Below are 14,729 nucleotides of genomic sequence, written 5' to 3' on the forward strand. Positions count from 1 at the left end.
GGCCTGCCACAAAATTAGGATGAGAAAGGTAAGATGCAGAAAAGTGTATACAAAATGATCTAAATATGCAAACCAAAGACAAACCACTCTGTGTAAATGTGTGTATATATGTATAGTGTGCATATATATATATATGATTATATAAACAAGGAGAAATATAGGCAACATATTCTTGCAACCAAGGGTTCCAGAGAGTGATGGTGATAGAAGGGAGAGGCAGAGGTAAGCACAAGAGAAAAAGATAAAAGACTGCATTAAAAACTAGAAGTTAGGATGGGTTCTCCCTTATGCATTTAATTATAGGTATATATTTCACCATACGAGGAAAGTGATTTTTTTTTTTTTTTTGGCCGTGCTGAGTGGCTTGCGGATCTTAGTTCCCCCCACCAGGGATTGAACCAAGGGCCACAGCAGTGAAAGTACTGAGTCCTAACCACTAGACCTCCAGGGAAGTCCTAGAAAGTGATTCTTTAGAGAGGTATGTTTAGGTGATAAAAACAATCAAGAAAGTTATAACCACCTTACCTTAAAACTCAGGATAGAGCAGGGAGGAATGACTGGTGTGCCCCAAGAGGGGCTGCAGGGACCTGACAGTGTTCTTCATCTGGGTTGTATTTTGTGAGTGTTTGGCCTATGAGAAACCAGTGAGCAGAATGTTCTTGTTTTATGCACCCTTGGTATATTCCACACTCAAATTTTTTTTTAATTTAAAAATTAGAGGAAAGAAAAGCAAACGTTGCAGAAAGTTCCCAGTGGGTAGAGTGAAGAGACAGGAGGGGGACCCTGGCCTGGGACTACTGGACACTCGGCTCAGTGGAGTGTCCCAGATGGAGGTATAAATCTGGAGTGAGCAGCATGGAGATAACACCCCAAGCCAGGCTGTCCCTGATAAAACCTCCCAGGGAGGGAGAGAGGAAAACCCAGAGTGGAGCCCTGGGTTGCTTCAACATTTAACTCTAGCCTCTGTAAAACCTGGCAGTGGAGGTTGGAAGAAAACCAGGAGAACTGGATGCTCCTGAGAAGGTGGTGTGTTTTTTTGTTTGTTTTTGGCAGTGCTGTTTGGCTTGCGGGATCTTAGTTCCCCAACCAGGGATCGAACCCGTGCCCCCTGCTATGGAAGCACGGAGTCCTAACCACTGGACTGCCAGGGAATTCCGAGAAGGTGGTTCTTGAAGCAGGAGGGAGAAGTTCGCCATGGTGAATTCGGCTGAGACTCCAGAGAGCCGGCTCTGCCCTCATCTGTGCATCAGCTCTGTCTGCCCATGTTAGCCACTCGGGAGGGCAGGGTTGCACTGTGACAAATGGGAGGTGAGGAGGCACTGCAGGCAAGTCTCAAGGCTTTTGCTGTGAAGGGAGAACAGTGGGGCAGGAGCTAGAGGAGGACATGGGGGACAGAGGAGGAGCCCTGAGCTTCTGGCCCATTGCTTCTGTTTTTTCCCTAAAATCAAGGTGATGCCATTGCTGGGGGAGGGTGAGCAGGGATGCAAGAGGTTAGAGGACAGGACCAGGCAGCAAGCAGTGCAAGGGGCCTGGAGGTGAAGGATGGCAGGGAGGTGCTGATCAGAGACCTCATCTCAGGGATGTAACCAGGCCCCAGGCAGGAATGGGCCAGGGTGAAAGAGGTCCTCCAAAGGTGGAGGGGATGAGAGTTGGACCAGGAGGTTGAGGAGACTGCAGTTGGGGAGCCTGATTTATGTGTGTGAACAGCTGTGGCTCCCCCGTGGCACCTTGTCCCTTCCACACAGCCCTGGCCCGGGGCTGGAATTGAGGTAGCACTCCTATCTGCTAGGGCCTGGGCCTGGGGAGCGGTGGGGATGGGAGTGCATAGAGTTGTTCTGGGATCAGACATTTCTCGGAATTCCTTTCCCTTCCTGTTTCTCAAACGGAGCTGGCCATTCTCACTCAACCCCACCATCTCCAGCCTGGAGTCCTCCCAGGGCCCCCAGCACTCAAGGGTTGGATATGCATCTCTGAGTAGGGAACATGATGTTCTCACCTGTGCAGGGGAGGGACTCAAATCCCAGATGTTCCCCCAACCCCCAGCCAGGCCTGGGACTGGTCCATGTGGGGACGGGCTGGCTGCAAATCATTCCTAAGATTTTTTTTTTTTCCAGAACAAAAGGCAGCAAAATTACCAAGAAAATGATTCCACAGGGCCAGAGTGGAGGTGATTCCCAGCATCCTCGATACATACACCCTTGTTACCAGCACATGCGGGGAGTGAAGACTCTAGAGAGGCACTCGGAAAAATTCCCATTGTGTTGGAGGCCAGCCTGGTCTCAGTGGGCCCTACACCTGCACTTTTTTTTTTTTTTTTTTTTTTTTTTTGCGGTACGCGGGCCTCTCACTGTTGCGGCCTCTCCCGTTGCGGAGCACAGTCTGCGGACACGCAGGCTCAGCGGCCATGGCTCACGGGCCCAGCCGCTCCGCGGCATGTGGGATCTTCCCGGACCGGGGCACGAACCCGTGTCCCCTGCATCGGCAGGCGGATTCTCAACCACTGCGCCACCAGGGAAGCCCACCTGCACTTTTAATGTACCTTCGCTTGCATGTTGTAAACCTGGCCCTTCGACCAGGTCCCAGATGTGAGGCTCGCCCTCTTATGTTATAAAAGTTTCACCCATTTATCAGGTACTAGGATAACCCACCCTAGTTTTCAGTCATCAGGCCAGCTCTGTCAGAGAGTAGGGGCTGCTTTTTCTGTGAGCCCAAGATGCCCAGCTTAAAGTGAGCACAATGGGAGAGACCACACCAGCCACTGGGCCCCAGCCACCTACAGTAGTTGGGCCTTGGCCCAGCCCAGGCATGTGAGAGGCAAGGCTGGAATCCTCCTGGGCCAATGCCTGTGGGCAAAGCCAAGGGCAGTGGGGGTGGATGCCTTCCCATAAGCCTACCTCCTCACAGTGGAGCAAGAGAAGGCCCTAGATGAGAACTCCAACTCATCCTCGTCTGACTCACCTCAGGCAGGAGCTGCCAGCCTGGTGGAACCATCTTGAGTTCTGAGGTAGAAGCAGTGCCTGAGTTGGAGGTCTGGGGGTCATATACCCTCTGTCCCCCAGCTCCATCCTGGTTGGGAAAGTGCTATGGCTTCCAGAGCTGCCAGAGGGAAGAGGCCCTCATTTGGAGGTCCAGGCTGATTCCTGGGGGCATCTGAGCCCATGCATGGCCCTATTTCTCACCCCAGGCATGGGGCTGACTGCACAGCTCTGAGACAGGATGCCAGTGGTCCAAGGTAGCTCATGCAGGATTCTCACTTGCCTGGGACTAATGCACATCTGCCTCAAAGGCCTCTTCCCTGCCTGTCCTACAGGCCTAAGACTTAGCTTCAGGTCCCTTGCTTCTTCAGCTGCCTGGGATGGGCTCATGGCAGGTATGGGAATGTGTACGGCAGGTGCCCCTTTACGCCCAGGCCTTTCATTTTCAGAATAAAAATGTGCTTGAATATTATGCTGGAAAGTGCTGGTCTGGTCATCTGGTGGGTCTGGACTTTAGCTCTTCCTTTTTACTTGTTTGCTAGGAAAAAAAAAACAGCTGCACACCTCTGCCTCCTCTTTCTGGGGATTGGAGGGCCTAGCCAGAGAGGAGATTGCTGGATGCTAGCTTTCAGCAGCATATACAGTGGCTTTTGACCCTTGCCTCAGTGCAATTCTCCAGAGGGAGGAAGGGCCATGGAGATTTGGCTGGTATTGTTTCGACAGCTCTTCCCCAAGAGCTGACCGGCAAATACCCATTCTTCTGCCTGTCAGGATGGACTGATTAGTGAAGTCAGGTCCTGCTCGCTTTCCTAGTGTCTGGGGTAGCTCCCAGTCCCCCTGTGGTTTCATATTCCGGTCTGGTCAGCCTCCTGCCCTGTAGTCTTCAAATGGGCTGGGCATTGCTTGACTCTGTGTACTTAAAGACACAGAAGAGAGAGAAGTGCCCACAGGATCAAGGATTCTATTTGGGAAGGAGTCAAAGAGGAAGGGGTGGAAATGTCACACAAAAGAGACACTTCCCACAAAATCTGATTCTTAGCACATCATCACAGAAGGCAACCTAGGCCAGAAAGGCATATCCAGCCAAACTTAATCTTGATATTTAGGATGACTAGCATGAAGATGACAATTTCTGAGATGTCCTTACCTGGAGGGAGCTTTCCTTAAAATCTTAAATCTACTCTTTCTCTTTTGACAGCTTCCTAGATGCTTCTGTAACCATAATTATGTGATGCAAGCTAAAGCAGTGAGGAACATTGCATGCTTGTGTGTCCAAACTACTCACTTTAAGAAGGGGCAATGGAGCCATATAGAGAAGAGCAGCATGACCAAGGGCAACAACAGGCACTGGAAGCATGATCATCCTTGAAATAGGAGACTGGGGCTGCTGTCCATGTGAGTCCAGAAACATGAGGATAAGCTCCATAGCACTGGAGGAAAGGTCCAGGAATGCCCTTCGGACGCCAGCGTCGTTACTCTTGATACTTCCTGGGATTTAAACAGTGTCACGAATGGCCACAGCAGGTAATCAAGATTTTGTTCAATGAACAAATGAGCTGAGTCAGACCTAATTTCTGACATTCTAATTCAGAACTTAGATAATACTCATCTCATCTGAATTCACAACTGATTATTTAATATGTTCCTGGTTGACACTCTGCATTTCCCCAATCAGGTAACAGTATGTATCACTGGCCATCATCTGTGATAAGGCATTTGTCTATAGAGAGGATGGGTAAAGGAAGCAAAATTCATATTTAACATGTGAAACAATCCCAATTTCCTTAATCATATTATAAGTAATACTGTTTTAATTCTGTTGCTATAAAATTGATGCACTAAGATTGCCAAGGATATATTCAGGTAAATTTTTTTTTTTTTTTTTTTAACTTTTGGCTGCACCACGCGGCATGCAGGATCTTAGTTCTCCAACCAGGGATGGAACCCACGCCCCCTGCAGTGGAAGCGCAGAGTCTTAACCACTGGACAGCCAGTGAAGTCCCAATATTCAGGTAATTTTGATGGCACAGATTTCTAGCTTCCTGTTAGAACATACATAGAAAGCAAAGTCCTCCTATGATATTCACTCTTAAAGGCTGAGACTGTGGAGCATATGATCTTGTCATAGTCCTGGCACTTCCTAATTGTTCATAGCAATACCACCACCAAAACCACAAAGGCCAAACCATATTTAATTTTTAAAGCCTTGAAACAAGGTCAGTTTGGCTTTGAGGGTTCAACTACTAGTTTCTTGGGCCCCATGTGGATATTTTTTATATTCACTTATTACTTGGCCCTTTTGTACTGCCAGGTGAAGGCAAGATCAAAGTGGAACATGATTTTGTTATAGAATGAGCTTCCTTTGGTCACTAGGAAACAAACTATAAATACAGCGGGCTATCGCAGAGTCACTGCTAGTTCTGGTTATAGCCATGTTACAGAGAAGGAAATAATTAATATTGTCAGACAGGAGATGTTTCCTGCTGGGCTTCATTGGTGAGTATATCTTCCCCAGCAAGGGATATATTGGATGCCCTTGTACACCATCCCCAAACAATTCAAATACCATGTTGTCATGGTTAATTTTATGTGTCAAATTATGGGCCATGGGGTGCCCAGATATTTGGTCAAACATTGTTCTGAGAGTTTCTGAAAAGGTGGTTTTGGATGAAAGTAACATTTAAATCAGTGGACTGAGTAAAGCAGATTGCCCTCCCTAATGTGGGTGGGCCTCATCCAATCAGTTGAAGGTCTGAACAGAACAAAAAGCCTGACTCGCCCAAGTAAGAGAGAATTATCCTGCCTGACTGCCTCCAAACTGGGACATCATCTCTTCCTGGGTCTTAAGCCTGCCAGCCTTTGGGTGGGAAATATGCTATTGGCTCTCCTGGTTCTCAGGTCTTCAGACTCAGACTAGAATTAAACCATCAGCTTTCCTAGGTCTACAGCTTGCCAACTCACCCTTCATATCTTGGGACTTACATAACTGTGTGAGCCAATTCCTTATAGTAAATCTCTCTCTCTCTCTCTCTTTTTTTTTTTGGCTGTGCTGTGCGGCTTGTGGGATCTTAGTTCCCTAAACCAGGGATTGAACCCGGGGACATGGCAGTGAAAGTGCCAAGTCCTAACCACTGGACTGCCAGGGAATTCCCATAAATCTCTTTATATATACACACACACACACCTCACACATACACGCTATTGGTTCTGTTTCTCTGGAGAACCCTAATATATATGTCCAGGCCTCCTCTCTAATTTTTAAGAGCTCACACCCCAATCTCAATAATGTACCTGCTAGATGAATGCTGTGATGGATAGAACCCTGAAATGAGGACAAACACACAACACAAGGCTGCACCAAAAATTCAGATATGATTTGTCAGCCTTTATTAACCAAGAGCAAAGCTGAGCCCTAGAGTTTCCTTTTAAAAAACCCAACCTTGTTTATGGCAAACAATGATTTAATCATATGTTCAATACTACAGAGCAAGAATTGATCACCTTCTAATCACTTATTCTTCTGAGATTAAAATACAAGTGTAAAACAGGTTAAAATAAGATTCTCCCCAATGATTTAAAAATAATTCCAACTGAAAGACATTTCAAACACTATGTGTAGAACTCAGGACTAAAGACCTTAAAACATTTTTACCTTTGAGGTAGCACAATAATGCTGAATTAGATTTCTTTTATTACAATGAGCTTAGGAAAACAATGAGGAATCTACTTTTTGCTCAAGGTGGGCTAAATGGTTTTCTGCAAATCTCCCATGAGTTTAGTGACAGTTTTCTCCTTTTTTTTAGAAGTATAAAGATAGCCCTGCAGTGTGTAAAAGGAAACCCATGGGAAGGCTGCTTCCCATAAAATAGACATTAGAATCATTGAGGAACGTCAGCAGTCAGGACAGGAGGAACAAGAGGTAATTGTAGTGAAAAACCAAAACAACTTGTATCTTGGCAACAAGATTGGTTTACAAGTGCATGTCAAGAACAAAAAATTCAACATTAGCCAACTGAAAACAAAATATAAAAGATGACATTCATGGGCCTTTTTCCTTTTTCTCTGTGCAAAAATGCTCGTTCAGTTTTCCTAAATGAGAGAATTGTTTGTACACTGTGACAGGACATGGAAATGCTGTGTGTCCAGGGGCTGCTGGGTGCCAGTGGCACCTCTCAGTGACTACTGTACCGTTGTAACTAGAGAATCTGGGCAATAAGAGGATGAACATGACCTCTCCTGGCTGGAGAATTATTTCTTGACACTTTGCTGCTGAATTTGCTCATTAAACTGTTCAAAGAAAAGCTCCACCCTGATTCCTGAGAATCTACTTCAATTATACATAACATATTTATATATAAGGACTATGGACTAAGAGGACAGAGCAGATGAACCCTTCCTTCAGAGAAGACAACCAAAAGAAGAAAGTGGGTGTGATAAACTGGGGCCAGCAGGAAGAATAATGTTGCAGGTTGAACCTCAAGGCCCTCAGGTACATTCTCCACCATGCAAAATCAATAGCAAAGCCAGAAAAGACAGCATGAAGCTCTAAACCATCATAGAAGAGAACAGTATAAAACAATTATCAAAAAGACCTCTTCCCAACACATGCTCCTCCCTGTGAGGCTCAACTCTCAGTGCAGGGCTTGCCCAGCACAATGTGGACACCAGAGTCCTGAGCTGAACTTGGTCTGCCACCTTCAATTCCTCATGCTGTAAAGAGAATTGGAACAGTCAGACTCCTGGCACCTTGGTAATGGCTGTGTCCTTTTCACTCACACTAGTCCCCGTAAAGTCTCCCTTCCTCAAGTCAGACCCTCAAAGGGTCCTATATGCAGTGAGGGTCTGGACTGATGATCCATATGTCAATCCGCAGTTAGAGCAGGAAGACTTAAATCTGATGAATTCTACTTTGTAAAACCGAAAGCATCAGTAAGTTGGGGGTGTTAAAGAGGCTTCTATGAAGGGGAAGATTGAACTGGGATGTGAAAGAGGGCAAGATGAGAAGTCCCATCCCTAGCAGCCTCCAGGAGTGACTGGGTCGGAGTTCACAGCTGGCCCTAACGTTGCTGGCATGTGGGGTGTAAGGGAGCATCCACTCAGTGTTTGTTTATTTATTTATTTTTATTTTTAAAATATTTATTTATCTTACTTGGTTGCGCTGGGTCATAGTTGAGGCAGGCAGGCTCCTTAGTTGCGGCTTGCCAGCTCCTTAGTTGCAGCATGTAGGCTCCTTAGTTGTGGCATGCGAATGCTTAGTTGTGGCATGCATGTGGGATCTAGTTCCCTGCCCAGGGATCGAACCCGGGCCCCCTGAACTGGGAGCGTGGAATCTTAACCACTGCACCACCAGGGAAGTTCCCCCACTCAGTGTTTATACAGAGTCCTTACACAGTCTGGGGGCTACACCTCTGTGTCACTCCTGAAGCTGAATGTACCTGTTACCTGTGTAAGAAACAGGTATGGTTCTCGTCTGCTAAAGTGCAATATCTGCTTTCTTAACTTATATTTGATAATAAAGCAACACCATAGAAAATAAGAACCTCAGAAAACCGTGGGAAAAACCACACAGGCTTTCCCAGTGCTAGCTGCCTGTTTTGGAGTATTAGTTACAATGTTTCACAATTCTGAGAGCTGCAAGGCAGGCTACCTAGAGCAGTCTGAAAGAGTCCTACTTTCACTTCATGGAGCACAAGAAAAAGGGAGAATTGACTAAGGTTGTGATGGGTCATCACTCTGAAAATCTCTTGACCATACTGTTCATGGCAAAAGCAGACAGCGTGGCTTAGGAGGACAATGGAAGGTGACCATATGGTCTCCATCATTGTCTACAACAGGAATGACTCAAGCCCCAGCATGTAATTGCTTAGGGATTTACTGAGATATACAAGTTAAAAAAATTCATACAGGAAAGGGCCTCTTGATTTAATATAAACTTGGCTATGACATCCAAATTTATCTTTAGGTAAATTTCATACTGCTCTTAGGATCTCTTGTAGCATCTGATTCTAGGTTATTCTGAAGAAAAAAAATTTCATTCTGAAATATATCTAGTTAATTACGACAATTCATTAGAATTCCACCTGATATAATCAAAAGGTTTAAAATATTTTAAAATACAAGCTAAATTACTTTCCTCTGGGATTAACAACTGGAACACTAACTATCCCAACATCTTAATTAGAAAGGTCTTGCAGTAATGCTATGAACTTGTAAATGATGCTGATTTTTAAAGACTAACAAAAGGAGCTGATCTTTAAGATGAATGCCTGAGTCAGCTGACAAACTGATATATATGAATATGTCCAGGGAAATTCTCTAAATAGAGAGTTTTTTTTTGTTTTTTTTTTTCAAAAAAATAGCTGCTTCTTCTTTAAAGAGTTTAAAAATTGATGGTTCAATAGCAAAGCTACATAACAACTCTGGAGCAGAGGGAAAGGTCTCTCTTTGCCAGCACACTGCCATCAGTACGAGCAACTGGTAATAAGAGATGGGCAGGAGTTGCCCAGGAAAGTATTTAGGTCAGATACAGTGATGGCACTCCCAGACCCCAGCTCCTTATAAACGGACAGCAATTCACTCATGCAAACTGCACAGAGATTAAACAAAACAAAATCTACTGAAACAAAATAAAACACCCCTGCCCCCAACCCAGAAAACCTTCCCTGGCTCTCTGCTACATGTAAAATGTGCTAAACTCAAATTTTCTGCTCTAACGTGGGTTCCGATGTCTGATCAGTGTGCTTTGGGGTGCTGACCTGCTGGGCCCTGGGCAGGGCCTTTCCCTAAGCATCACTGAGAGTTTGGGGACAGCTGTCATGTGTGCCACTGTCAGCAGACAGTACAATGCCACAGGACCACAGACCTCCATCACATCTGCCACCATTTTTTATGGTAAAACCAAAGGCTACAGTTGTGGACTTTCTCAAATGACAAATGAGGAAACGGAAGGCTAAAAAAGGTTGGGGGAGGGTGTCTACAGTTATACAACAGGTTTGTGCCAACCTGTGGTAACTTCCAAAAGCAACAGTAGCAGCAAGAGAGGAAAGGAAGATGTTTACACTTTGGACTTTGTATCAGGCACTTAAATTGTTGGAGAGACATGCCATTTTGAACCAAAGATGTGAAAACTGGGTTGGAGTAATCATTACAAGTGGTCTAATAATGGGCTTTCAGAAGCAAAGTGGAGGTGTGGGTTGAACCTCTACCCATCCTTTAGTGCTGACTTCCAAGTTTTCTAAATGCCCACAGCCGTAGCAATGGCAGTGGTGGCGGCAACAGCAGGAGCAGTTCTGTCACATTTTCTGTTTGTGTTCTGTGGCTGACCGGAAGGTTTTGGTATCACACTGAGAAGGCTCTGGGGTGTGGCACACCTACTGCCCAGGATCTATCAGATCCATGCTGGAGCCAAACATCTTCACGAGCTGTTCCTCGTAGTGCGAGATGTTCCTCTTCATGATGTCCATGCAGGGCCCCAGAAGCCTCTCAAATGCTTGTACATCCATAACTGCATTGTTAAAAAGAGGTGAGGGAGAGAATAAGTTCTCTACACCAATAATTCAATCATTTCTCTCACGCAAACCTTTTCTTAAACATATCCATTCATGTTGTAGGAACTGGACTATTGGATACTGGACACTTGGAAAAAGAAAGGATGTTTCTATGTGAACACAGCAGGACTATGTCATCTAAGTTTGAGACTTTGCAGAGCACAGCAGCACTCATTCCCTCTGTTCACACACAGCCCTGGACACCTGTCTCCATCACTGCTCTTTCCACACAGCCAGGGTGTCTATATGGCTGTTCATAGGCTATTGTCAGTGCTCAAAAATGTTTGCTAAAGGAACACATGAACCCATTTCTGGTTGGTCACACAAAACTGTTCAAGTCTAGATGTGAGTGAGAGCTGACAGAGTAAGTCAAGGCTTGCTGATGGGAAAAAAAATACTGCATGTTAGAAAAAAAAAAAAACAAACACTAATGCATATAGAATTTTTCTTACCTAAGCATTTCACATCTCCCACGGCATAAGCCGAAGCAGCTCTGGGTTTGTTGGTGACCAGTGCAAGCTCTCCAAAGTACTGCCCCTTATGGCAGCGGGCAATCTCGACCTCTTGGTTCCCACCATCCTTGTTTGCTTTAGTCTAGAGCAGGTAGAGAACATGACCAGGGCTGATTCCAGAATCACAACTAGGCACATCCAGTTGCACACACTTACATTTCCTTTTCAGTACACCTAACACAATTACTTAGAAATTCATGTTGCAGAGACTCTAACCGTACCATGTAAACTGCATGGGCTAATCTCAGTGGCCTGGTTTAACCAAATGAGTTGGCTTTTACCAAGAGGTAAGGTGTATATATATATATGTATAATATTAATATAATATATATTAATATGATATATTAATATAGTATATGAAATAGTATATATGTTAATATACTATATATTAACATATAATAATGTGTATTTTTATATATTTTATATTTATATATTATACATATATGAATGCGATCCATTTGGTAGATGCTGACTTCTGAGACACAGGGTAGAAGACAAGGTCTTTTGCTAATTCTTCCTAAATAACGTCAATGCTTCTCATAGGTAAACAGTCACAATTCAGGGCTACTTCTTTTTGACTTGAGGCCATGCTTTTCTCGGACAATACTTTACAGTGACAAATTTTATTTTTAGGTACTATCTGCACCTTAAGCTAGTGGTCCCCCTACCATATTTGTTTAGAAGAGTTAAGTAACTAAATTTTTTTTTTTTTGCGGTATGCGGGCCTCTCACTGTTGTGGCCTCTCCCGTTGCGGAGCACAGGCTCCGGACGCGCAGTCTCAGCGGCCATGGCCCACGGGCCCAGCCGCTCCGCGGCATGTGGGATCTTCCCGGACCGGGGCACGAACCCGTGTCCCCTGCGTCGGCAGGCGGCATGTGGGATCTTCCCGGACTGGGGCACGAACCCGTGTCCCCTGCGTCGGCAGGCGGACTCTCAACCACTGCGCCACCAGGGAAGCCCAAGTAACTAAATATTTTATTTATTTATTTATTTATTTACTTTTGTGGTATGCGGGCCTCCCTCTGCTGTGGCCTCTCCCGTTGCGGAGCACAGGCTCCGGACGCGCAGGCTCAGCGGCCATGGCTCACGGGCCCAGCCGCTCCGCGGCATGTGGGATCCTCCCAGACCGGGGCGCGAACCTTTTTCCCCTGCATCGGCAGGCGGACGCGCAACCACTGCGCCACCAGGGAAGCCCATAACTAAATATTTTTAAAAGTAATGTTCAACCTTGAAATTTGGTGGTTTAAGAAATCAAGCAGGTTATACTTTGTGCTTTTCAAATTACTGAAAATAAGGTACGATATTTTATTTACTATCTAGAGTTTCTTATTTTTTTTAAACAAATCCATCTGCTAAGCTAAGCAATAATTTAAGTAAAAAAATACTTATAACAGTAATAAGAATTAGTCTAGATCTTTAAGAACGACTTTATGTTACAGGCAGAAAAATAACTTTTTAAAGGTTAATTTATTATTATTATTATTTTTGGCTGCGTTGGGTCTTCGTTGCTGCGCATAGGCTTTCTCTAGTTGCAGCGAGTGGGGGCTACTCTTTGCTGTGGTGCACGGGCTTCTCATTGCAGTGGCTTGTCTTGTTGCAGACCACGGTCTCTAGGCGCACGGGCTTCAGGAGTTGCAGAGGGTGGGCCCAGTAGTTGTGGTTTGCAGGCTCTAGAGCGCAGTCTCAGTAGTTGTGGCACACAGGCTTAGCTGCTCCGTGGCATGTGGGATCTTCCCGGACCAGGGGATTGAACCCATGTCCCCTGCACTGGCAAGCGGATTCTTAACCACTGCGCCACCAGGGAAGTCCCTGAAGGTTAATTTAGAAAAATAAACAAAAGTACCACACTGGCTTACATGGTTTGACTTTTCCTCCTTTCACACTTCTGCCCTGACCTGTCTGCTCTGAAGTTGATCTGCCCCTTCCAAGCCAATGCTCTCTTTCCAATTTCTGTCGTATTCTCTGGGGCTGCAGACGTGTTCATGTCTACCTAGTCCCTTCTCTAGAGTAGCACTTATCACACTGTACTGTGAACACCAGCCCCCTGTGGGTTTTGATACAATGCAGATTCTGATTCAGTAGGTCTGGGGCAGACCCCAAGACTGAACAAACTCCCCCTTTCCCAACCCAGAGCCACAGTGCTGCTAGACCTACAAACCCAACACTATGCTGTGATCAGCAGGTGTCAATGAATATGAGAAATGTACAAACATATATCAGTAGTCTAAAAACTATAAGTAAAAAAAAATATTTTAAATTAGGAATCAAGCCATCTTATAGGCAGTAATCATATTTTTCTTTCTTTCTCCATACTTAACTTTTACAAAAAATATTCCATAAGAGGTTTTACACTAGGTTGATTTAGTATTATATGTAACTCAGTATTTTAACAAATTCTTTATTCTTAAAAAAATTGAAACAGGAAATCTGATGATGATGGATTTATGGTAAGAATCACTCTTCCCACCTATAGGTCACTGTGTTTTCTAGGTCTCCCTATCTATCCAATGGCCATAATAATAATTGTCCTAGAGACCTCCCTTCCTAGTGCTCTAAAAAGGAAGCTTTTTCATATTCAACACTCACATGTATTTTTTATTATATAATTGCCCCATTTTCGGAGAGGGTGCTTATCCTTTTTCTTATTGATTTGCAGGCTAATATTTCTCATATCATTAATTATGTAACAGAGGTAAAGGCAATAGGAACAAGAAAAAATATACTAACTCTTTATCAATGAATGGGCTTAAACATTGGTCACTGTCAGTCACATATCTCACATAATGATGGTTTTGATACATTAAACACACTTCACATTATTAAAGCAAACAGTTACTTTCTGTGCACATACCTGGCATCTGGATCTCCCGTGGCATAACTCACACCATCACACATAAAAACTCACCTTGCTTTTAATCAAGATGCTCACTTCGCCAGACTCTATAATGTAAAAACTATCAGCCTTTTCACCCTAAAGAGGGAGAGGAGGTCAGGTCAGAGCCATATATATGTATCAAAGAAGGACACAGAAATAGATCATTTTCACATTTCCTGAGCTTGAATTGGTATTTATTTTCCAAACCTACAAACCAGTCAATGGCTAACAAATTCAGAACAAAACGAGAGGATCCTGATTGCCAGGGATGTTAGTCCAACTATGACTGACAAACATCTCTCACTTCCTAACATGGAGTATTCACATTTGTCTCCATGAATATGCCCCGGCTGGTAACTGCACAGAGCATCAGTCCATGCACCACAACGAAGAGTAGCTCCCCCCGCTCGCCGCAACTAGAGAAAGCTCGCGCGCTGCAACTAGAGAAAGCGCGTGCGCAGCAACAAAGACCCAATGCAGCCAAAAATAAATAACTAAAATAAATTTATTTAAAAAAAAAAAAAGAGGGCTTCCCTGGTGGGGCAGTGGCTAAGAATCTGCCTGCCAATGCAGGGGACACGGGTTCGAGCCCTGGTCCGGGAAGATCCCACGTGCCGCGGAGCAACTAAGCCTGTGCACCACAATTACTGAGCCTGAGCTCTAGAGCCTGCGAGCCACAACTACTGAGGTCGCCTGCCACAACTACTGAAGCCTGCGAGCCTAGAGCCCGTGCTCCGCAACAAGAGAAGCCACCGCAATGAGAAGCCCGCGCACCGCAACGAAGAGTAGCCCCCGCTCACCGCAACTAGAGAAAGCCTG

General features: G+C 44.9%; 1 protein-coding gene across 2 annotated transcripts in view; it reads right to left on the bottom strand.

Annotated features, from left to right (window-relative positions):
- Positions 1-1,160: 1,160 nt before the first annotated feature.
- PRKAR2A (protein kinase cAMP-dependent type II regulatory subunit alpha) overlaps positions 1,161-14,729 on the bottom strand; it is a 94,298-nt gene continuing 80,729 nt past the window's right edge. Inside the window, exons 9-12 of one of the 2 annotated variants that reach the window (XR_008615816.1) lie at positions 13,941-14,006; positions 10,975-11,116; positions 4,261-10,479; positions 1,161-1,372 (exon numbers count right to left, since the gene is read on the bottom strand). Coding sequence is in view for 1 of the 2 variants with exons in the window: in XM_024123814.2 (XP_023979582.1) it covers positions 10,346-10,479; positions 10,975-11,116; positions 13,941-14,006 (342 nt within the window). In the remaining variant the exon portion in view is untranslated. Of the gene's footprint in view, positions 10,480-10,974; positions 11,117-13,940; positions 14,007-14,729 lie in introns of both variants that reach the window. The other variant, XM_024123814.2, reaches the window with a different exon arrangement.

Source organism: Physeter macrocephalus, chromosome 18 (assembly GCF_002837175.3).
Source record: "Physeter macrocephalus isolate SW-GA chromosome 18, ASM283717v5, whole genome shotgun sequence".
Taxonomy (NCBI): Eukaryota; Metazoa; Chordata; class Mammalia; order Artiodactyla; family Physeteridae; genus Physeter; species Physeter macrocephalus.